This window comes from Culex pipiens, chromosome 3, assembly GCF_016801865.2.
Source record: "Culex pipiens pallens isolate TS chromosome 3, TS_CPP_V2, whole genome shotgun sequence".
Lineage (NCBI taxonomy): Eukaryota > Metazoa > Arthropoda > Insecta > Diptera > Culicidae > Culex > Culex pipiens.
The window spans coordinates 154,617,990-154,641,696 of NC_068939.1; the positions used below are offsets into that span (position 1 = coordinate 154,617,990).

The 23,707-nt window shown below is 39.1% G+C and overlaps 3 protein-coding genes across 3 annotated transcripts; 1 reads left to right on the forward strand and 2 right to left on the reverse strand.

Moving 5' to 3' along the window:
- Nucleotides 1-2,017: 2,017 nt before the first annotated feature.
- LOC120418176 (uncharacterized) lies at nucleotides 2,018-6,241 on the reverse strand. Its single transcript, XM_039580476.2, has 3 exons — nucleotides 5,843-6,241; nucleotides 5,432-5,523; nucleotides 2,018-2,316 (listed from the first exon to the last, which is right to left on the reverse strand). Exons 1-3 carry the CDS (start codon nucleotides 6,094-6,096, stop codon nucleotides 2,285-2,287), a joined length of 378 nt encoding a protein of 125 aa, XP_039436410.1. The 5' UTR covers nucleotides 6,097-6,241; the 3' UTR covers nucleotides 2,018-2,284.
- Nucleotides 6,242-12,354: 6,113 nt separating this feature from the next.
- On the forward strand, nucleotides 12,355-21,754 carry LOC120418178 (vacuolar protein sorting-associated protein 33B). Its single transcript, XM_052710919.1, has 3 exons — nucleotides 12,355-12,423; nucleotides 19,662-19,834; nucleotides 19,902-21,754. Exons 2-3 carry the CDS (start codon nucleotides 19,677-19,679, stop codon nucleotides 21,691-21,693), a joined length of 1,950 nt encoding a protein of 649 aa, XP_052566879.1. The 5' UTR covers nucleotides 12,355-12,423; nucleotides 19,662-19,676; the 3' UTR covers nucleotides 21,694-21,754.
- A 65-nt stretch (nucleotides 21,755-21,819) lies between these two features.
- Nucleotides 21,820-22,914, reverse strand: LOC120418175 (uncharacterized). The gene has a single exon (XM_039580475.1). The coding sequence runs from the start codon at nucleotides 22,912-22,914 to the stop codon at nucleotides 21,820-21,822; it is 1,095 nt and encodes a 364-aa protein (XP_039436409.1).
- Between the last annotated feature and the right edge of the window lie 793 nt (nucleotides 22,915-23,707).

Here is a 23,707-nt window from a genome sequence, read left to right on the forward strand (position 1 = left end):
CCGCCGAACTGGCCGCACTGGCTGCCGCCCGCAGCGGGATGCGCGGGAAGCTCGTTTGCGCGCGCTTGTTGTTGTTGTTGTTGTGCTGCCTGCTGCCAGCCACGTAAACAACGGGGTTGTCTCCGACCTGGCCTGGCCGAAAACTGGTCCGCCGACCGCAGTCGACTCTCCGGGGCCGTTTCCACCGACCAACGACCGTCTCTCGCCTCAGCTGCCTCCGCGGCCGCTGCTGCTGACTCCTCCTGCTGCTGCTGCTCGGATGCAGGAACTCGTTCCTCTTCCGCTGCTGCACCGCCGCCGTGTCCACGACGACCAGATTGTGGCCTCTCTGACCACCGGAACGGGCTTGTCCGCTCGCACACGCCTCGGAATCGCCGTGAAAAACGCACCAAACACACCGCGAAAAAACACGACTAACCGCTGAGACTTCTGCCGGAGCAATGAACTCTAATTATTAACGCCCGCAGTAATATTTATTTTTCGAAAAAAAATTTATATATTTAATTGTTTAAATGTTTAAATGTTTAAATGTTTAAATGTTTAAATGTTTAAATGTTTAAATGTTTAAATGTTTAAATGTTTAAATGTTTAAATGTTTAAATGTTTAAATGTTTAAATGTTTAAATGTTTCAATACACTCAACTCCCGGTGGTTGGTCACTATTTCGTTTAAAAAAAAAAACAAACTGAAAAGCGATAAACTGTCTCTTTTTACACGGCGCTCACGCACACTATCAAAACGAACGTTTGGTAGTGTATGTGAACTCCATGTAAAAGGGGTGTCAAACTAAAAAGTGACCCCGTTGGTTTGACAACAGTTGGTGTCAAACCATCGGAGTTTGAGTGTAATAAAATCAAAAAATATAAAGTGTCAGAGTATCAAAACTTCACAATGTGTAGAAGCAATCAAACAACATTTAATTCTAAAATGTTAAAATTTCGAAAAAATCTAATATTTTTTGTGTTGCCATATAATTATTTTACGAATATTTTATTACTGAAATATTTCTATTTTCGACTCTTTTGATATTTAATATTTTAAAATTTATTTATTTTTTAATATTTCAATGTTTCAATTTTTTAACATCTTAATTTTTCAAAATATTTTTTATAAAAATAGTTTAATATTTTAGTATTTCAATACTTTTTAAATGAAAATAGTTTAATATTTTAATATTTAAGTACTTTAATATTTTAATAATTTGATTTTATTTGATTTGAGCTTGTCAACGTAGATTGTGATGTTTTGTATTTAAAATATAACAATGAAACTTACTGTAAAAAATAATTGAAAAAAATGCATTATGAGATTTCCAATAACAGAACCATAATATTTGCTGTAATCATGAATTTTAAGGTAGCTCTATCTTCATTCCAATAAAGTTCGAAAAAGTCAACAATAAACTTACCATAGATATTATGATATCTATTGTAACTGCATGGTTTTAACAGTGCAAATCATCATATAATTTTATGCGGGTTTTTCAAAATAGGAGCTTCATTCTTGTATCATTTTTTTATTGTGATTTTTGTATTTTTCAAGTTTTAGTATTATAAGCTTTCTATGTTTTTTTTTTTTTTCAAATTTGTTGTTCCTTTCTTCCCGCATAAAGTTTTACTATAAACTAACAGTCGATTTTATGGTTATCACACGATAAATTCTATGGTTATTTTTACCATGATTCTACAGTAGCCTTTATGTTTTTTCACCATAGAATATATCTTATTTTGGGAAATTACTATAAAAAAGGGGTATTGTTAGGCACAGTCACCATAAAAATTTCGACTTTTCCCCATACAAAAAAAAACCAAAAACTATATATTCTACCGTATTTTCATTGATGCCTTTTCCGTCCAAAAAATTACCCTGACCATAGAAAACATCATACCTTTATAATAAAAACAGTAATCATTACAATGGTTTGCACAGTAAATTCACAGTTCTTCATGGATTTTTCCATACTAAATAGTACGGTTTAAACTATATTCGTACATTGAAATAAATAATAACTACAGTATGATTCATAGTATTTTCATTGTATTTATTTTTTTCTCTCCACTAAATTGTGCTGTTAAACATAGATTTATACATTGAAATTAATGGTCAATACGGTAAGTTTTATTGTATTTTTATAGTTTTTTTCGTTGATTTAAAAAAATAGTCCTTTTTTCCGCGTCGTTTTCTTTTAATATTCTGCTTCAATCCGAACTTTCTGACGTTATTCGAAATATTTGTAGCCGGTGCCGGAACTACTGCTTCGTACTTGGGATGAACTCTCGCGTATTTATGAAGCACAATCCTCAGTGGAATAGGCCCCTGTAAAAGAGAAACACACTAAATTAGACACAGGGAATATTTTCATATGTTTGTTTCGGTACAAATGCTATTAAATTAGCTGTAACTAAAATTCTAAAATTCTAAAATTCTAAAATTCTAAAATTCTAAAATTCTAAAATTCTAAAATTCTAAAATTCTAAAATTCTAAAATTCTAAAATTCTAAAATTCTAAAATTCTAAAATTCTAAAATTCTAAAATTCTAAAATTCTAAAATTCTAAAATTCTAAAATTCTAAAATTCTAAAATTCTAAAATTCTAAAATTCTAAAATTCTAAAATTCTAAAATTCTAAAATTCTAAAATTCTAAAATTCTAAAATTCTAAAATTCTAAAATTCTAAAATTCTAAAATTCTAAAATTCTAAAATTCTAAAATTCTAAAATTCTAAAATTCTAAAATTCTAAAATTCTAAAATTCTAAAATTCTAAAATTCTAAAATTCTAAAATTCTAAAATTCTAAAATTCTAAAATTCTAAAATTCTAAAATTCTAAAATTCTAAAATTCTAAAATTCTAAAATTCTAAAATTCTAAAATTCTAAAATTCTAAAATTCTAAAATTCTAAAATTCTAAAATTCTAAAATTCTAAAATTCTAAAATTCTAAAATTCTAAAATTCTAAAATTCTAAAATTCTAAAATTCTAAAATTCTAAAATTCTAAAATTCTAAAATTCTAAAATTCTAAAATTCTAAAATTCTAAAATTCTAAAATTCTAAAATTCTAAAATTCTAAAATTCTAAAATTCTAAAATTCTAAAATTCTAAAATTCTAAAATTCTAAAATTCTAAAATTCTAAAATTCTAAAATTCTAAAATTCTAAAATTACTAAATTCTTAATAACTCAATTTCCTAATTTCTTTATTTCCTAATTTCTTAATATCCTGATTTCCTAATTTTCTAATTTCCTAATTTTCTAATTTTCTAAATTTATAATTTTCTAATTTTCTAATTTTCTAATTTTCTAATTTTCTAATTTTCTAATTTTCTAATTTTCTTATTTTCTAATGTTCTAATTTTTTAATTTTCTAATTTTCTAATTTTCTAATTTCCTAATTTCCTAATTGGCTGAATTCCTAACTTCCTAATTTCCTAATTTACTAATTTCCTGATTTCCTGATTTCCTAATTTCCTGATTTCCTAATTTCCTAATTTCCTTATTCCCTAATTTTCTAATTTTGTTATTTCTTAATTTCTAAATTTCTTAATTTCTTAATTTCTAAATTTATAAATTTCTAAATTTCTTAATTTATTAATTTCCTAATTTCCGAATTTCCGAATATCCGAATTTCCTAATTTTGTAATTTTTTAAATGTTAAATTTTTTAATTTCTTAATTTCCCAATTTCCAAATTTCCTAATTTCCTAATTTTCTAATTTCCTATTTTCTAATTTCTAAATTTCCTAATTTCCGAATTTCCGAATTTTTCTTATTTCCGAATTTCCTAATATCCTAATTTCCTAATTTCCTAATTTCCTAATTTCCTTATTTCCTTATTTCCTAATTTCCTAATTGCCCAATTTCCTAATTTCCTAATTTCCTAATTTCCTTATTTCCTTATTTCCTTATTTCCTAATAGCCCAATTTCCTAATTTCCTAATTTTCTAATTTCCTTATTTCCTAATTTCCTAATTGCCCAATTTCCTAATTTCCTTATTTCCTAATTTCCTAATTGCCCAATTTCCTAATATCCTAATTTCCTAATCTCCTAATTTCCTAATTTCCTAATTTCATAATTTCCTAATTTCCTAATTTTCTAATTTTCTAATTTCTAAATTTCCTAATTTCCGAATTTCCTAATTGCCTAATTTCCAAATTTCCTAATTTCCTGATTTCCTCATTTCCTAATTTCCTAATTTCCTAATTTCCTAATTTCCTAATTTTCTTATTTCCTAATTTCCTAATTGCCCAATTTCCTTATTTCCTAATTTCCTTATTTCCTAATTTTTCTAATTGCCCAATTTCCTAATTTCCTAATTTTCTAATTTCTAAATTTCCTTATTTCCGAATTTCCGAATTTTTCTAATTTCCGAATTTCCGAATTTCCTAATATCCTAATTTCCTAAATTCCTGTTTTCCTAATTTCCTAATTTCCTAATTTCCTAATTTCCCAATTTCCCAATTTCCTAATTTCCTAATTTCCTAATTTCCTAATTTCCTAATTGCCCAATTTCCTAATTTCCTAATTTCCTAATTGCCCAATTTCCTTATTTCCTAATTGCCTTATTTCCTTATTTCCTAATTTCCTAATTTCCTAATCTCCTAATTTCCTAATTTCCTAATCTCCTAATTTCCTAATTTCCTAATTGCCTAATTTCCTAATTTCCTTATTTCCTAATTTCTTAATTTCCTTATTTCCTAATTTCCTAATTTCCTAATTTCCTAATTTCCTAATTGCCCAATTTCCTAATTTCCTAATTTCCTAATTGCCCAATTTCCTTATTTCCTAATTGCCTTATTTCCTTATTTCCTAATTTCCTAATTTCCTAATCTCCTAATTTCCTAATTTCCTAATCTCCTAATTTCCTAATTTCCTAATTGCCTAATTTCCTAATTTCCTTATTTCCTAATTTCTTAATTTCCTTATTTCCTAATTTCCTAATTTTCTAATTTCCTAATTGCCTTATTTCCTAATTTCCTAATTTCCTAATTGCCTAATTTCCTAATTTCCTTATTTCCTAATTTCTTAATTTCCTAATTGCCTAATTTCCAAATTTACTAATTTCCTGATTTCCGAATTTCCTAATTTCCTAATTTCCTAATTTCCTAATTCCCTAATTTCCTAATTTCTTAATTTCCTAATTTCCTAATTTCCTAATTTCCTAATTTCCGAATTTCCGAATTTCCTAATTTCCGAATTTCCGAATTTCCAAACAAAATTATATGAACATTTGTAATAATCAGTAGCATTCAAATTTGCAAATTCTATTTAAAAAAAAACACACACACACACACAGGCACCGTGCCAATAAACGTCAAACGCTACTTTCTGTTTCTATTATTTTTCAGTTGCGTACCACTCAACAAAATTCTTTTCGTGACCTTTTCCTTGACCGTTGTTTGGACGTTCACCGTTGAGCATCAACACACAACTTACCTAACGATTTTCGCCTCCAGACGAAACGACCATCCTGAACAAATCCGGCCGGAAGTGTCCGCAGCAGGCGCCGGACCTGGTAGAAGAAGTCCCTGTAAAAAAAGAGGAACACACACAGTTTGTTCAGACCATTGCTCTCTTGCTGACCTTGAACATTCTCTTTTGAAGATAACCAAACTTGTCCGCACCCTCAGCAAACGTCAAATCAAAACAAATTGCTGCCGGATCTTTCTCCGGATCTCTCCCGTAAAAGATTCGGCAACAATTTTGTATGGCTTGAAGTTTGCGGAGAGTACCAAAAAAAGGTAAACAAATCACTTTGTGCATCAACCAATAGCTTGGGAAATTTGCCTGCTGCTGTTGCGGGGCGATTCCGCCCTCTCCAAGTTCAACAAAACTCCTTATACTCACCCAAATATGAAAAAGTTCCGCCATCCCAGAGCCGTTCCGGTTCGATCACCCGGCAAATTTGTCCAAGACCGTGTTGGACAAACGCCGGATGTTGCCTTTTTCACGAACACACGCGATTTCACTAACACTTTTTCGATTAAACAGCGGCCAAACACGATCGACACAAACATGATCGAACACGCGCGCGATTGAAAACAAATGAGAGCTCGCCATGGTACGTTCATTAGGGGAGCGTCGCCCAGTTTAGGTGTCATGGTGCGTTCGTTAGGGGAGCGTCGCCCAATTTAGGTGTCATGGTGTGTTCGTTTTGTGATCTTTAATATTTTTTGCCGTTTCAATTATTGAATAAAAATGTTTAAATGTTTAAATGTTTAAATGTTTAAATGTTTAAATGTTTAAATGTTTAAATGTTTAAATGTTTAAATGTTTAAATGTTTAAATGTTTAAATGTTTAAATGTTTAAATGTTTAAATGTTTAAATGTTTAAATGTTTAAATGTTTAAATGTTTAAATGTTTAAATGTTTAAATGTTTAAATGTTTAAATGTTTAAATGTTTAAATGTTTAAATGTTTAAATGTTTAAATGTTTAAATGATTAAATGTTTAAATGTTTAAATGTTTAAATGTTTAAATGTTTAAATGTTTAAATGTTTAAATGTTTAAATGTTTAAATGTTTAAATGTTTAAATGTTTAAATGTTTAAATGTTTAAATGTTTAAATGTTTAAATGTTTAAATGTTTAAATGTTTAAATGTTTAAATGTTTAAATGTTTAAATGTTTAAATGTTTAAATGTTTAAATGTTTAAATGTTTAAATGTTTAAATGTTTAAATGTTTAAATGTTTAAATGTTTAAATGTTTAAATGTTTAAATGTTTAAATGTTTAAATGTTTAAATGTTTAAATGTTTAAATGTTTAAATGTTTAAATGTTTAAATGTTTAAATGTTTAAATGTTTAAATGTTTGAATATTTTAATATTTTAATATTTTTATTTTTTAATATTTTAATATTTTAATATTTTAATATTTTAATGTTTTAATATTTTAATATTTTAATATTTTAATATTTTAATATTTAAATATTTAAATATTTTAATATTTTAATATTTTAATATTTTAATATTTTAATATTTTAATATTTTAATATTTTAATATTTTAATATTTTAATATTTTAATATTTTAATATTTTAATATTTTAATATTTTAATATTTTAATATTTTAATTTTTTAATATTTTAATATTTTAATATTTTAATTTTTTAATATTTTAATATTTTAATATTTTAATATTTTAATATTTTAATATTTTAATGTTTTAATATTTTAATATTTTAATATTTTTATATTTTAATATTTTAATATTTTAATATTTTTATATTTTAATATTTTTATATTTTAATATTTTAATATTTTAATATTTTAATATTTTAATATTGTAATATTTTAATATTTTAATATTTTAATATTTTAATATTTTAATATTTTAATATTTTAATTTTTTAATGTTTTAATATTTTAATTTTTTAATATTTAAATATTTAAATATTTAAATATTTAAATATTTAAATATTTTAATATTTTAATATTTTAATATTTTAATATTTTTATATTTTTATATTTTCAATACTTTTATTACATGATTCGCATTATTTAAAAAAATCGTTCAAAAAAAGTTCACACTATGCAACTATAACATTACAATGAAACTTACTGTAACAAAAAATTGGAAAAAATGCGTTATGAGATTTCCAATAACAAAACCATAATATTTGCTGTATTCATGAAATGTACAGTAGTTTTATTGTTTCAATTTATTACATTGCCAATAACAAAACCATGAAATTTGCTGTAACTATGAAATCTACGATAACTTTATCGTCATTCCAATGAAGTAAAAAAAAATCAACCATAAACTTACCATAAATATTATAATATCTATTGTAACTTCATGGTTTTGACAATACAAATCATCATATAATTTTATTCGGGTTAGCTTTCTTTGTATGGTTTTTGAGTAGTTCAGATTAGTTTTCAAAAAGACCTAAGAGCCAATGGTAAACAAAGCCTTTTTTGCATCGGTATTCAACCTACTCACGAAAAACGTAACATACACGTCTTTCAAGTGCCTCAAACTAAAAATAATTGAAATTTTGTTACAATTTGGAGAAAAACCAATATTAGTGTCGGAGGTCACGGTGGCTGTTACGGCTTTTTGAAACCTCACCCGAACTATAAACTTTTGTGTTTCATATGTTTATACTGCCGTTCTACGCATAATTGTCCCATGTTCAAAAAAGTGCAACAAACAGAGAAAAACGCGATTGAAATTTTTCGACCGATTTCTGTGTTTCTACGCATAATTGTCCCGTGGGTTCCTATTCGCCCTATGTGTCCCTAATCGCCCCAGTTAGCAGTTTATGGCCCTTATTTGTGATTCTCTTGCTATACAACAGGTAAACAAGTCAGTAAAACTAATGATTCCGTGTAAGAAAATACTTGGTGGGACAATTATGCGTAGAAGTTTAACGATGGGACAAACAGACTTGGTGTTGTTTTTAAGAGCGAGTTTTTAACCGATGTGAAACAGGTCGTATCGAGGTGCTCCGATTTGGATGAAACTTTCAGGGTTTGTTTGTCTATACATGAGATGAACTCATGAGCCCTCTACGACAAAGGGAAGTGGGGTAAAACAGGCATTGAAGTTTGAGGTCGAAAAAACATAAAAAATCTTAAAATTGCTCGCATTTCCGTAAAACTTCATCAATTCCAACTCTCTTAGATGCATTCGAAAGGTATTTTGAAGCCCTTCAAAATGTGCTATAGACATCCAGGATTGGTTTGACTTTTTCTTATAGCTTTTGCAAATTACTGTTAAAAATGGATTTTTTTAAAACCTTAATAACTTTTGGCAACAGCCTCCAACACCCATACTCCCATAGGTCAAAAGTTAGGGAATTTCATGGACTATAAGCCTACGGTATTAACTTTTTGGCCAATCGCAGTTTTTCTCATAGTTTTACGATTTTTCTAGAACAAACATTTTACAACGTTAGTTTTTGCCCTGTAGGCCAAGAAGACGGCACTTTTTGGTCTCAATTTTGTCATATTCGGAATCCTCGGACAATTTCACGTAAGTTAGAAGTATTGGAGTTGTAAATTTGATTGAAAAAAATGCCATTTGGAATAAATAAAAATATTTTTTTACATTTTGTCAGATTAGGGGTAAAACAGATATTCGCCTACTTGATACAGCATTTGACGTATTGATCACAGAATAAACCAAATCTAACTTTTTTTCAAAAATGCTTTATTTAATTATTTTTTAAAATCAAATTTACAACTCCAATACTTCTAACTTACGTGAAATTGTCCGAGGATTCCGAATATGACAAAATTGAGACCAAAAAGTGGCGCTTTGGCGGCCTACAGGGCAAAAACTAACGTTGTAAAATGTTTGTTATAGAAAAATCGAAAAACTATGAGAAAAACTGCGATTGGCCAAAAAGTTAATACCGTAGGCTTATAGTCCATGAAATTACCTATCTTTTGACCTATGAGAGTATGGGTGTTGGAGGCTGTTGCAAAAAGATATGAAGGTTTTAAAAAAAATACATTTTTGACAGTAATTTGCAAAAGCTAAGAGAAAAAGTTGAACCAATCTTGGATGTCTATGGCACATTTTGAAGTGCTTCAAAAGACCTTTCGAATGCATCTAAGAGAGTTGGAATTGAAGAAGTTTTACGGAAATGCGAGCAATTTTAAGATTTTTTATGTTTTTTCGACCTCAAACTTCAAAGCCCGTTTTACCCCACTTCCCTTTGTCGTAGAGGGCTCATATTTGGCATGAGTTCATCTCATGCATAGACAAACAAACGCTGAAAGTTTCATCCAAATCGGAGCACCTCGATACGACCTCTAGAACAAACCGAGCAATATTTACAAATACTGTCTCTTAATGAGTTTCCGAACAAAGTACCAGATTGTATGTGCTTTTCATAAAGTACACATCAAACTAAACTTTAAAATGTCATAAAGTCAAAATCGTCCAAAACTGACATGGGACAATTATGCGTAGAACGGCAGTATAGGACCTATAAAAAAAAACTCTTGATTTATTGCTTTGGATGAAACTTTGTCCTTGCATTCACTCTGTCTTTTTTCATCATTAATTATTTCATACATGTCTTTATACAATTTTGGGGACAAAATGGGTTAGTTTAATGTATGAAATTATGTATCTTAAGAAGGGATTTTCAGATCGTTTTGGTGTCTCCGGCAAAGTGAGGTTTTTTTTTAATAATTTGGTCTAAAATATAAAATAAGGAATATTTTTTAAATTTAAGACCTGTTCAAAAGTAAATCCTTATACTTTTAAACTTTTTTTAAAAAGATCAGAAAATTTCGCCAAGTTTCAATTTTTAACATTGAAAATTGAACCAATTGTTTATACCTAAAAGTAGTTATGACTTAAAAACGCTATACTCTATAAAAACGTTACTTAATCCACCTTTAGGTGGTTGGTGCCTTCCTCTCATTTATAGAATGATTCCAACCCCCCTAAAGTGTCCATATGGTTTATGGATTGCCCCTAACGTGATCGCAGCACCAAATAGGTCCTAACAAAAATAAGTGATGATTAAAAAAAAAACAGACTGCCTTCAGACTTTTTGTCAACATAGTACTTACACCACAGTGGGGAAATAGATTGAGGTTATGTAATTTCAGAGCATTTTCTAAACTGCTTGTAATTTTAGATAGGTAAGTCAGATCTTGAAAATTATTAATCCATAAGAAAGGTCATTTCAGAACTTTCTAAAAATATATGATATGGCAGGTTTCCATGCAAAAACCTCCCTTTTTTGCAAATTGTGAAATTTATATGCAGCAGTTTGTTAAGAATAACTTTTGATGTGCTTTACTAAATCTCATGAATTTCAATAGGGACTTATGGGACCTCAAGACGAATCGAATGAGGCCAATACGGTCAAAATCGGTTCAGCCAGTGACGAGATATTCCAGTGACATTGATTCGGTACACATGTCTACATACCGAGCTACATACAGCAAAACACACAGACATTTGCTCAGCAGGTGATTCTGAGTCCATATGTACAAATGAAGGTAGGTCTAGGAAAAGCAAAGCAAAGCAATCCACTTTAACGACCCCCGGGTCTTTTGTGGTCTCTGTTGCAAGTTTCTGCTCATTTCTAGGCGTCCGAAGGTTATGTGTGGTGAGTCACCCAAAACCTCTTTTGCGCAAACTAGGTAGGTCTAGGAGGTCTAATTAAAAAGTTAATTTTTCGAGTGATTTTATAGCCTTTCCTCAGTAAGGTGAGGAAGGCAAAAAACATGGTTGATACTATTCAATAGCAAATTCGATTTTGCATTAAAAAAAGATTTTTAAACATTGTTTCTTTCATATTTTCGGTATTTTCCTCAAAACACGATTCATATCTGCTACACCCTAGGCTACACCATATTTTGATCACAATGACTCAGATGGTCTTTTATTTTAAGACTAGGTTTAAGATGTCTTTTTCAGTCCTCTTAAAATATGGAAAAATCTAAAATTAAAGATTTAGTCATAAAAAATTAGATTAAGAAAGGGATTTAAAAATTTATATGGGTAAATGCCAGAGGTTAAAAACAGTTTTCTCTTGGTGTATGGATGTTCTCTAACTGTATTTTAAATTGGTAACGTTTTTGATTTTTTGGAGATCTGAGTTTATATGTTATAATAATTAATAAATATTATTTTCAAAATTAAATTACAATTTATTGATGCGGACGGTTTCTATGGGACTTCGAATAAAGAAATCACAAACAAAAAAATGTTTCTCGTTTTTTTTTATTTTCTTACTTTCGACATCAAAATACATAGAATTCTCCGACCCCATTTTAGTCAAATTTGAATGGTTGATTGCTATTAAAGTTATCAAATCCATTTTTTTCCAATATTTTACCCCACCACACCATTTTATTTCTAATTTTATAATATTAATTTTTGTTCCTATAATTTGGTTTGTATTGTTTTTTGTTATTTTTCAGTTTTTTTTTGTACATATTAAGGCCGTTGCAAATAGTTGCCAAAGTTTATGGCCATTTTTAAGCAAATATTTCTGATTCCTAAGAATTTATGTATTTATTTTAGAATTTAATTTTTTGTATTCTTATTTGTTTAGAATATCTAGTTTGTAAGGGTTCGTTCAAAAATTACGTCCAGGAAAAGGGGGAGGGGGGGGGGGTCTAGGGTTTTGTGACAGCCCATGTTAAAGGTATAGGAAAAGTGCGTGACAGGGGGGAGGGGGGGGGGTCTGAAATCCCGAAAATCTCTGGACGTAATATTTGAACAAACCCTAAGATAAACCACCATTGGGGCCCAAGCCTGTTTGTGTCCTATAAATAAATAAATGATTTTAACATAATCTACTGCACTGCTTTTTCCGCTTTTTCTTCCTGCCCCAAATTTCAAAAAACGAGTAAAATTGCACCTGCATCCGATTGATTCAAATTAGTTGTGTAATGTTTATTTTGAGCCCGATAGGATTCTGTAAAATTTAATGTTATGATTCACGACCTAGGTTCATACACGGCTACGTCACGACTGTCATCCACATATAAAGCGAGTGAAGTCAAAATCGAACCAAGATCGAACCAAGTTTTTGCCGCGTGGCTTTTGGAAATGTCGTATGCGCATCGGACATGAGCTAAAAAAATAAAAATACATTTTTAGTTTTGTTTTCTTTTTTACATTTAATCTCAGGGGACAACTAGGGGAACAGCATTTAATTCCTTCAAGCACATAATGTTGGCATACCAGCACTGTGGTGTTCAGTGACAGCTAGTTTAAATCATTTTCGACTTAAATTTAGTAAGTTTACTAAAAGCGCAATTCATTTTAAACCAACGGTCAGGAAAAATAAAAATAATTTCATTTTATTTTAAGGAAACTGAAGCTATTCAGTTTTTAAGCTAAGATGTGTGTTGTATTGTATTACTTGAATCGTCAAGTAGGACTTTTTTTTATTGATCTAATAATTTTAAAATGTGGAAAAATGTACGTAATAATTGTAATTATCTCGCAAATATATGCAAAAGATAGAAAAAACTTGGCTGTCCCGCCCGTGTGGATCAATCGGACCGCGCACTAAAATTCTTTGTGTAAATATGGGTATCCGGCGCCGTCGCTCCGTGCCGTACTCAAACACTTAGGAGCCCAGGGCGGCGAAGTCCTTGTAGTTAAAAAAAAGGAAGACAGTAGTGGTTGGTACTAGCAATAGTGGCCGACAGCTCTAAAGTCAACTTCGTTTCGTTTAGTAAAAACCTACAAAAAAAAATAATTTGGGAGCAACATTTATAAATTTATTTCATACGACCTTTTCAAAAACCACACGTAAACAATAGTGACAGCGCCTCTGGCGGGGACTTCAGGAAACTGCATGCGTGTCAGATCCCTGGGTTTTTTTTTTTTTTTTTCATAAAATTATTTTTATTAGGTCCTTTTCGGTACTGGGACCTGGTTAGGACCGAGTCGGCTTTTGTAATTACATTTGGCTTAATAATTACAGAGGATCTTGTGTGTAAATGTTAGTGGGAGGGGAGCCGATTACCCGCGGCCTACTCGGGGTTAGTAGGGAAGGGATTGATGTTAAAGACGAGGCGTGGGAAGGGAAGGGGGATTGTGTAGGGGTCTTGGTTGGCTCTGCTGGCCTTTGCGTTTTGTCCTCAGCCGCAACTCGGTGTCCAGCTGCTGGGGCGTTCTTGCTTTGCTTCCGGTGCAACCAGAAACGACGGCTTTGTACGAAGGCGAGTTATACTAACAGAAGGAAAACTAACTGAAGAAAAACAAACTGGAAGAAAACTAAATGGATATTTTGGAATCTGAGAGGAACTGATAGATCGGATAGAGAACATCAAGGTCAAGTTGAGATAACGCGTCTCGCATCGGGATTTCTGGTGGTCTTCCTCGGGCCCTGAGGGTATCTTTCAACTTAATTCTGTGAGCCTGGTGATCTGGACACGCCCATACGAGATGGTCGATGTCCTGATAACCATGCCCACAGTCGCATAAGTTCGTATCACTCATGTTGATACGGTAAAGATGAGCCTTGGACGAGTAATGGTTCGACATAAGGCGGGACATCGTTCTGATGAATCCACGCGTCAAGTCCATTCCCTTGAACCAGGCTTTTCTTTGCACCTTAGGTCGTATGGAATACATCCAACGTCCTTTGGTGTCGCCGTCCCATTGTGTTTGCCAATCCAGGAGCGCACGCTGCCTCGGAAAACCGTAGCATTCTTGTAGGCTAATTGGCCTTTCAAAAATGTCTCCACTCTCAGCACCCTTCTTGGCGAGCAAGTCCGCTTTCTCATTACCCGGAATCGAGCAATGAGCGCGGACCCATACCACCGTGATGCTGAATGACTGAGCCGCCAGGTTGTTTAAAGTCTTACGTATTTCCGTGAGGAAAAACGTAGACTCCCTGGTCGGCTTCAGAGACCGGATAGCCTCAACAGAGCTAAAGCTATCGGTGAAGATGAAGTAGTGGTCAGGTGGCATGGTCTCGATGATTCGCAGTGCGCAGTAAACCGCGGCTAACTCTGCGACGTAAACCGAACTCGGGTCCTTCAGCTTAAAGAACAGCTGATGAGATTCATGATGAACACCGAAGCCCGTACAGCCGTCGAGCTTGGAGCCATCGGTGAAGAATCTGTTGTTTGGAGGAACATGGTTGTACTTAGATGCGAAGATCGACGGTACAACTCCCCGCAGAAGATGGTTTGGGATGCCGCGAGTATCGGCTTTCATGGACGTGTCGAAGCCAATCAGGGTGCTGCTGGTTAACGGAGGCGTGCGCTGTACCGTTGTGCTCGGGCTCCACTCCCACGATGACATAAAGTCATAATATAGAAGCATGCGCCGAGACTCAACGTGAAGGTTCAGCAACGTTTCAAAGTTGTCAATTACCAGTTTATTCCTGTAATCACACCGGATCAGGAACCGGTAAGACAGTTCGTAGTAACGAGTTCGCAGAGGCAATACTCCCGCCAAGACCTCGAGGGTCATGTTGTGAGTTGAGTGCATGCATCCCAAGACAATGCGAAGGCATCGGTACTGTATCCGCTGGAGAACCAACAAGCGTGATTTCGCAGCTGACTGGAAGCAGAAACTGCCATATTCCAGCACCGAGAGTATCGTTGTCTTGTACAGTCGAAGCAGGTCAGAAGGATGAGCACCCCACCGGTTGCCAGAGACGCTGCGCAGAAAATTAGTTCTTTGCAGGCACTTTTGCTTCAGGTAGTTAATGTGCTTCCCCCATGTTCCCTTTTGATCGAAGATGGTACCCATGTACATGAAGTGGTCCGACTGCTCGATAGTCTTTCCCGAGAGAGAAAGATTGAGCTGCGGCGGTTCATGCTTCCCCGTAAAAACGACCAGTTCCGTCTTCTCCGGAGAGAATTCAATACCCTTTCCAACTGCCCAATGGGCCAAGTTGTTCAGGGTATCTTGCAAGGGTTCTAGCAGATCGACTTCCTTCTTGGCAGCGATTGAAACCACTGCGTCATCTGCGTACTGTATAAGGGTGCAGTCTCCGGTCAAGCAATCATCGATGTCGCTGACGTAGAAGTTATACATGGATGGGCTAAGGCGTGAGCCTTGTGCCAAACCCATGTAACTTATCCGGGTGATTGCCAGATCACCTTGCACAAAGTGCATGTGTTTTTCTGACAACAGGTTGATGAGGAAGTTGCACATCGTCGGATTGAGACCGCTCCGCCGCAGCTTTACTCCCAACACATCGATGGAGACTGAATCGAATGCACCCTTGATGTCTAGAAAGACAGAAGCCATTTGCTGTTTCTTACCACGGGCTATGTCGATCCCTGTGGCCAGCAAGGCTAGACAGTCGCTTGTTCCCTTGCCTCTCCGGAAGCCATACTGCGTGTCTGACAGCAAGTGCTCTCGTTCCATCCATGGTTCGAGGCGGTCGAGGATCATCTTCTCCAGCAACTTGCGTAGACACGACAGCAAGCTGATTGGACGATACGAGTTGTGGTCGGATGCCGGCTTACCGGGCTTTTGAATGGCAACCACCCGGACCTGTCGCCATTCGTGTGGAATTATGTTCTGCTCCACGAACGTGTTGAACAGATTCAACAGACGCTGCTTGGCGACGTCCGGAAGATTTTTCAGCAAGCTGAACTTGATCTTGTCCGGACCAGGAGCAGTGTTGTTGCCCGTCAATAGTGCTATGGAGAGCTCTACCATCGAGAAGGGAGGATTAGAATCGCTCCCATCAACAACGTCGAATGATGGTTGTGTCGGCACCGAGTCCGGGCACACCTTCTTGGCGAAATCCAATATCCACTTGTCCGATTTTTCCACACTCTCGTTCGGAACGGAACCTCTACGCATGGCCCTCGCAACGCGCCACAGAGTGCTCATGGACGTATCTGCTGGTAGTCCTTCAACGAACTCCCGCCAGTACATTCGCTTCTTCCGCTTCAGAGTATTACTGTACCTGCGATCAAGAGCTCTGTACTTTTGGAAGTTCGCTCGGATTCCACACTTGCAGAAGTCCACATAAGCTTCTGACCTGGCCGCCGAGAGATCCGTACACTCCTTGTCCCACCAGGGAAGTGGAGGGCGCGTTCGGATGTACGGTCCCGGGACGGGTTTCGTCTGAGCTTGTAACGCACTGTCATAGATCAAATTAGCCAGATACGCATATTCTTCAAGCGGTGCCAACCCATCTCGCAACTCAACTCCAATGGAGACTGCCTCCGCGTACTGTTTCCAGTCGATATTTCGCGTCAGATCGTAAGGCATCTCCACCGTTGTCGATTGCTGTGGGCCATGGCTAACCAGAATAGCGATCGGCAAATGATCACTGCCACGAGGATCTTGGAGCACGTTCCAGTCACAGAGAACTGCCAAACTGTTGGAACAGAGCGACAAGTCGATGGCACTCGCCTTCGTACCGGACGAAGTTGGCGTTGGTGGTGTTGCAATCCGCGTAACTTGCTTGTCCCTGTTTAGGAGGGTCATCTGGAAGTCGTCGCACAGTTCATGAATCAGATATGCTTGAGGGTCTGTCTTGTGGCTTCCCCACTCGGTGCTGTGAAGATTAAAGTCACCCAGAACCAGTCGCGGTGCCTGCAACAGCTCAAGCATACCCCACAACTTTTGTCGAGTTAACGACACCTGTGGGGGAACATAGACGGACACAATGCAAATGTCCAGTCCTCTGATCCTGGCCTGTACTGCGACTGCTTCGATTCCTCCTAGCTTCGGGAGCGTGACCTTTCTAAAAGTGTGGCATTTCCTGACCCCAATCAGTACGCCTCCACCTCTATTTGGCCCTGTCCTGCTCTCTGTGATGATGTTGTACCCCCGGAAAGCTGGCGTCTCATCTCCGATAAGAAACGTTTCGCTCAGCGCAAACACATCACAGTCCCGTTCGAATGCGAATTGTTGAAAATCGTTTAACTTGGGGGTTAAACTTCTACAATTCCATTGTAGAAAGGAGATGCCGTTTTTCGTTTTTGGTGTATTACCCATCAAAGGAAATGAACGACAAGAGGGGCATCGTGCTAGCAAGCTGTTTCCCGATGTGTCTAGCGAGAGGCTCAAACCGCTTTATGATTAAACGCGTCGGTTCACTCACAAAAGAGCACAGCCATTCCACGATTGTGGAAAAAGGAAGGACTCCTTTGAAGGCATCGGTGATCGGATTCGGTTGAGGAACCGTTTTTAGGGGGATCTTTGGCAGCTTGGGAACGGGCTTCAGCGGTTTGAGAGGAATCGGTGCCGGCTTCGGTGTCGGCTTCGGAGCGGGCTTCGGAGCGGGCTTACCCGACGGACCGAAAGGAAAATCCTCCTCGAAGTTCAACGAGTCACTTTCCTTACCCTTGCCGCCAGCGGCTTTCCTGGACTTGGAAGCCTTGTTGCGCTTCGGGTTTGGCCCGGAAGAGTCACTTTCCTCGTCTCTCTGGAAGAGGACCTCCACATCGGATTCTTCGTCCCCCGAATCTTCGTCCGCCAAAGGAGCGAAGCGATTGGGATGGGTCACCTGACTAAGGATTTCCGCGAAGGACTTCTTGGAGCGTTCCCTCAAGGATCGCTTCATCTTGTCCTCGCGCTCCTTGTACTTTGGGCACTGCCGAGTTTTGTGCGGTTCCCCGCCACAAAGCAGGCATTTTTCAGCCTGCTTTTGGCAATCCACGTCCTTGTGGGGGCCGGCGCACTTTGAGCACTTGCTCTTGTTGCTGCAGTAGGTCTTGGTGTGTCCCAACTGCTGGCAGTTTTCGCAGCTCATCACTCGCGGAACGTACAATCGAACTGGAAGCCGAAGCTTGTACAGCTCAATGTAGTCCGGCAGAGCTGACCCTGCAAAAGTCACCCGGAACGAGGCAGAAGGAATGAACTTCTTCTGGCCACCCTCGGAGGTGACGTTGCCCAGTTGCCGGCACTCGAGTACCTCCACAGCTGGAAGTTTAGGGTTCTTGAAGCGTCCCACCGCCCTTGAGAGGTCGACAAGCGACAGACTGTCATCGGTCACCACGCCATCGATTTCGACTTTGTGGGCCGGAATCCAAACACGGTACTCAATGCTGAACCGCAGATCAGTAACGATCTGATTAGCTTGCACCGCGGAGTTCACGATCACGCGGAGCTTGCTCTTGTTCAGCTTGGTACATTCGACCACCCCAGGATAGTGCTTCTGCAAATCCTTGGTGATCTGTACAAAGTTTAACGGCTTCTGTTTGGGCCGGAAGAAGACCACCCATTCCGTTTGCGATCCCTCTTGATACTGACGAGGACGAGGAATCGGTTTTTGGGAATGAGGATTCAGGGGCGGGGGGGGATTTGGATCTGGATTCGGCACCGGTGTTTTAGGAGGAATTGGATCTGGATTGGGAGGAATCGGTTCTGGAGTCAAGGGAGGAATCGGGTCTGGAGTCAAGGGAGGAATCGGTGGTTGAGGGGGAACCGGATTCGGATCTGATTTAGGACGCTTTCGCTTCTTCCTCTTAGACCCGTCCGTGGATCCCCCTTTACCGTCAGCATCCTTATCCTTCAGGAAGTGGTCCCTGTTGGTGGTGTTTGAAGGAACTCCCGAGACAGAGTCCTCCATTTCCACGTCCTCGTCACCATCAATGGTTGAATCGAAATCAGATTCCTCGTGTTCCGACTCGGTCGGATCCATGATTGAGGAAAAAAACGGAAGAAAACTAATCAAAACCAAAAATAAGACTAAAATAACGCAGAAGAAATGAGAAAAAAAAAATCTAACAGGAAAAAAAAAACTATGAGAAAAAAAAAAAAACTAAAAGCAAACAAAAAACTCGCCTTTCGCACTCACCGCCGAACTGGCCGCACTGGCTGCCGCCCGCAGCGGGATGCGCGGGAAGCTCGTTTGCGCGCGCTTGTTGTTGTTGTTGTTGTGCTGCCTGCTGCCAGCCACGTAAACAACGGGGTTGTCTCCGACCTGGCCTGGACGAAAACTGGTCCGCCGACCGCAGTCGACTCTCCGGGGCCGATTCCACCGACCAACGACCGTCTCTCGCCTCAGCTGCCTCCGCGGCCGCTGCTGCTCACTCCTCCTGCTGCTGCTGCTCGGATGCAGGAACTCGTTCCTCTTCCGCTGCTGCACCGCCGCCGTGTCCACGACGACCAGATTGTGGCCTCTCTGACCACCGGAACGGGCTTGTCCGCTCGCACACGCCTCGGAATCGCCGTGAAAAACGCACCAAACACACCGCGAAAAAACACGACTAACCGCTGAGACTTCTGCCGGAGCAATGAGATCCCTGGGTTCATAGCGAAAGATGGACTCAACGCTGGACAAGAAGCTGCTCGGCTTTCGCCAGATCGCGCAGGAAAAGCTTCGCAACATCCTGTACTCGATCCCGCTGGAAAAGGACCTGGTGATCGAACCGGCCCTCATCAAACCCCTGGAACATGTGGTGGGTGCTTCGTGGCTGAGGTACAGAATAGCTATACTAAATTTTTACAAGAGTTTTTTCTGTGATTGATGGATGATGAATTTCCAGGAAGAATGGCATCGACAAGATCTACAAGTTTGACCCGAAGAACCCACCGCCCAAGCGGAAGCAGTTTCTGTACTTTCTGAGCGCGAATCTGTTGCAGTTCAAGAGTGCGCTGGACCAGATCAGCAGCTTCCAGAGTCAAACGTCGAGCAGTTTGATGGTGGCGGAAGCGGATCGTACCGGCCACGGGCAGTACCACGTGGTGGTGTTTCCACTGGTGTTGGCCAGCTTTGAGCAGCTGCTGGAGGAGGAAGGCTTGTACGGGTCGGTTCAGCTGTACAGCTTCCAGTGGGACTTTATTGCGCTGGACCAGGGACTGCTGAGTTTGGAGTTGCCGAATGTGTTTGGGGATGTGTTTGTGCGGGAGGATCGGTCGATGTTGGGCTCGATCGCGCAGAGTTTGAGGGTGTTCAATATGGTGGCGGGGAGGCCGAATATGGTTTTTACCTTGGGGGAGAACTCGGAGAAGGTGTTTCAGATGATGCAGCGGATTGACGCGGGGAAGAAGGTGAAGAGTGGAGCTGGGAAGGAGGTGCCTGATTTTAGCACGATGCTGATTGTGGACAGGGATCGGGATTATCCGTCGTGTTTGCTGACTCCGGTGGTTTACTCGGGGTTGCTGCTGGAAATTCACAAGTTTGTGTCTGGGTCGTTGACGATTGAGTCGTCTGGGAATAAGATTAAGAGTGGGAAGCTAACGATTCTGCAGAAGGATGAGCCGCAGAAGTCGAAACAGGAAAGCACGAACCTTCGGATGAATGCCACGCAGGACGTGATCTACCAGGAGAACAGGTATCGACACTTTTCGGAGGTGATCGGATTGCTGAGTTCGCAGGCGAAGGCACTCGGGCTGGAGGGAAAGATGTACTCCAAGGACATGAAGCTGTCCGAAATGAAGGACTACGTAACGAACAAGTTGCCAAAGGTGGCCGCTCAGAAGAAGGAATTGTTCAAGCATCTGCTGCTTTGCGAAACCATCGTCGATGAAATCGGTGGCAACTTTGAGAAGCATCAACTGATTGAGGAAAGTATTTTGACCAACACGAACCGCAAGCAAATTATGTCCTACATTGACGAACTGATGGCGGCCGATGCCCACAAGTACAACACCTTAAGGTTGATTTGTCTGTACCACGTGACGTTGGGACTGACGAGCGAAGACATGACCAAACTGATGACCGCCTATCTGAACGCGTTCGGATATCACCACCTGACTGTGTTCAACAGCTTGACGACCGCTCGACTATTCCCCGACACGACCAACCTGACCAAGGCGAAAATCCTCTCGCAGATTTCGATACCGATCCTCAAATCTCCCTTTCAAATCGAAGCCAACAAGCTGAAGCTTCTCCCCACCGATTCCAACGACTCGAACACCCCGGTCAGCTCTCCCACCAGCCCAACCGGACCGGGCAAGAAGCAGCAATGCCCGAGCTACGTCTTCAACGGCAACTACATTCCACTGGTGGCCCAACTGAGTCAGATGATTCTGAGCGCGACCAGCTTCGACGAGCTGAACAACCGCTTCGGCCATCTGGAACGACTCAAGCTCGGCGCCAAGAACTTTGTCCCGAAAACGATTCGCGAGCTGTCCATCACGAGCGCCAAAGCGGAAGTCAACCTGCTGCTGCCGCTCAAGGCGAAGACGATTTTCGTGTTTGTGGTCGGGGGTGTTAGTTATGCGGAAGTGGCAGCCTGCCACGTGGTAGAGAAGTGGACCGGCGGAAAGATCATCCTCGCGTCGGATACGGTTCTTTCGGGATGCGATCTGATTGAGAGCGTCGTAGGATGTTGAGTTATGAATAAAGGACAGTTTCTTTCCTGGAAATTAATCACGCTTTTCTTTCAACTGTGCAACTTTACTCGAGATCCTAACCTTATGCTACGGAATCACAATAACAGTATCAAGTAACGCGTGACCTCAGCGACCGCTTCGTCCCGCCATGCCAGGCACTCTGTATAGGAACTCTCCGTCGTCGTCGTAGAAGCAATCGTCCAGCTGATACGTGGCGCCTTTGCGGTACAGTTTCTTGGGGATTTTGACGAACTCCCGAATTTCTGACCGCGCAGCACCTCTAATCTCTGGCAGGGGAACCGCTCCCGTTTCGTGCTTTTGCACCTTCAACTCCTCGATTCGCTCCACAAGATCGGTGTTGACCATTTGCGATTGTGTCGCTTCTACTGCTGGAGGAGTACCTTGCTCATGTTTCATCTGCCGCAGCGTTTTGTGACGACGATCCGACACCTCACCCATCAGGAACATATCATCGTTGGGAGCTCTGAACGGGATATCCGGGGTTGAAGCGGAGCGTTGCTCTTCACCTAGAAGTTTCTGTTCCTCGACAGGAGTGTCAGCGTACTTCTTGCAGCTGGTTATGATTTGGGAAAATTCGCCGCCTTCCGGAAGCTGCTGAATCTCGTACAGGCGCTTGGTTTCCAACTTAGGTTTCTGGACTTCCTGGAAGTTTCTATGAACGAACTTGTTCAGGTGTTCGGCGAATCCGTCGTCAATGTTCTTAATCCTCCCGGATTTCAGCATTTCCCAGTTTTCGCGGACGGTTTCGTCGTGCCGCTGAACTCGGCCCGCATCCCGCGGCGTCCACTTGGCCTTGACGATCTTCGCCACGGTGTACCGATCCGCGGGGAAGCTCTCCACCAGCTTGTCGATGGTCCAATCTTCCGGGTCAAAGTTGTGCAGGTAGCGGATCTGTTCCTTCTCGGACCAGGTCAGAAAGTTGAGCTGCTTTGTCTTGAAGTACTTGTTCCCGACGATCCAGCTCTGCAGGCGCTCCCGGTACTGCTGGGTTTCCTTCTCGTACTGCCGATGCGACTTTGCCACCCCACTAAAGTCCACCTCATCGATCTGTTCCAACTCTTCGAGGTCGGTCTTCAGCTGGTCATCGTTCAGCAGGCCCATCTGACGATCCACGCCAGGGTTGCGGGCCCGCCGGACATAGTTCCGTGCCAACAGCACCTTCTGCTTAGTGTCCGCGAGCTTGAGGATAGTTCGTAACATTTTGCTTTATAAAACTGAAAATTGTGACCTGAATTTAGAACTTTTTTAGCAGACGACGATTTATTATTTATGTTATTTTTTCGATATTGCACATGGAACTACTGAAATGACACTTCTAAGCGCAAACTGCGAAAATCACGGCAGCAATTCAGAGCATTTCACGGCAATCTTCAACCACAGACAAACAGACGTGACTCTCCATACAAATTATTTTTGAAATCCATCGTCCTTCATCAAACCACCTAATCACGGCGACGCCAGCGCTGTCTGGTGAGCTGATGCCGAAGCGCAGCCCAAAACATACCAATACAAACTCATTACTGTTACGTGTCATGTCAGTGTATGCGTGAGATAATCAAGCCTTAACGATTGTAAACAACAACAGCTGCTTCAAAATTAGTCTGTTGCTGATCGTCAGTACCCGATTAAAAAAATCAACACCGACATCCGAAGATGACGGTGGGTCGGTTCCACGGTTGCTTCCGTTTCCATTGGCAGAACCTCATGAGACAAATCATGCGCAGCACCAGCAACGATGCACCACAACCGCAACGACAGAGACCAAACCACTGGTCCTCCCCGTAGCTTCCAAGTTCGGTCGAAGAATCCCCCTCCCCGGGGGGGTTTGGAAACATCCGCGGGGAACGTGTCCACGGCGCAGTTAAGTTACGCCAAAAACAAAAGCAAAAAAATGGCGAATGAGACGAAAAAAAAATGCAAAGATTCCAAAAAACGCTGCTGCAAAATAGATCGACGGAACATCACCAAAAAGCCAAAAGGACGACCAGCAGCA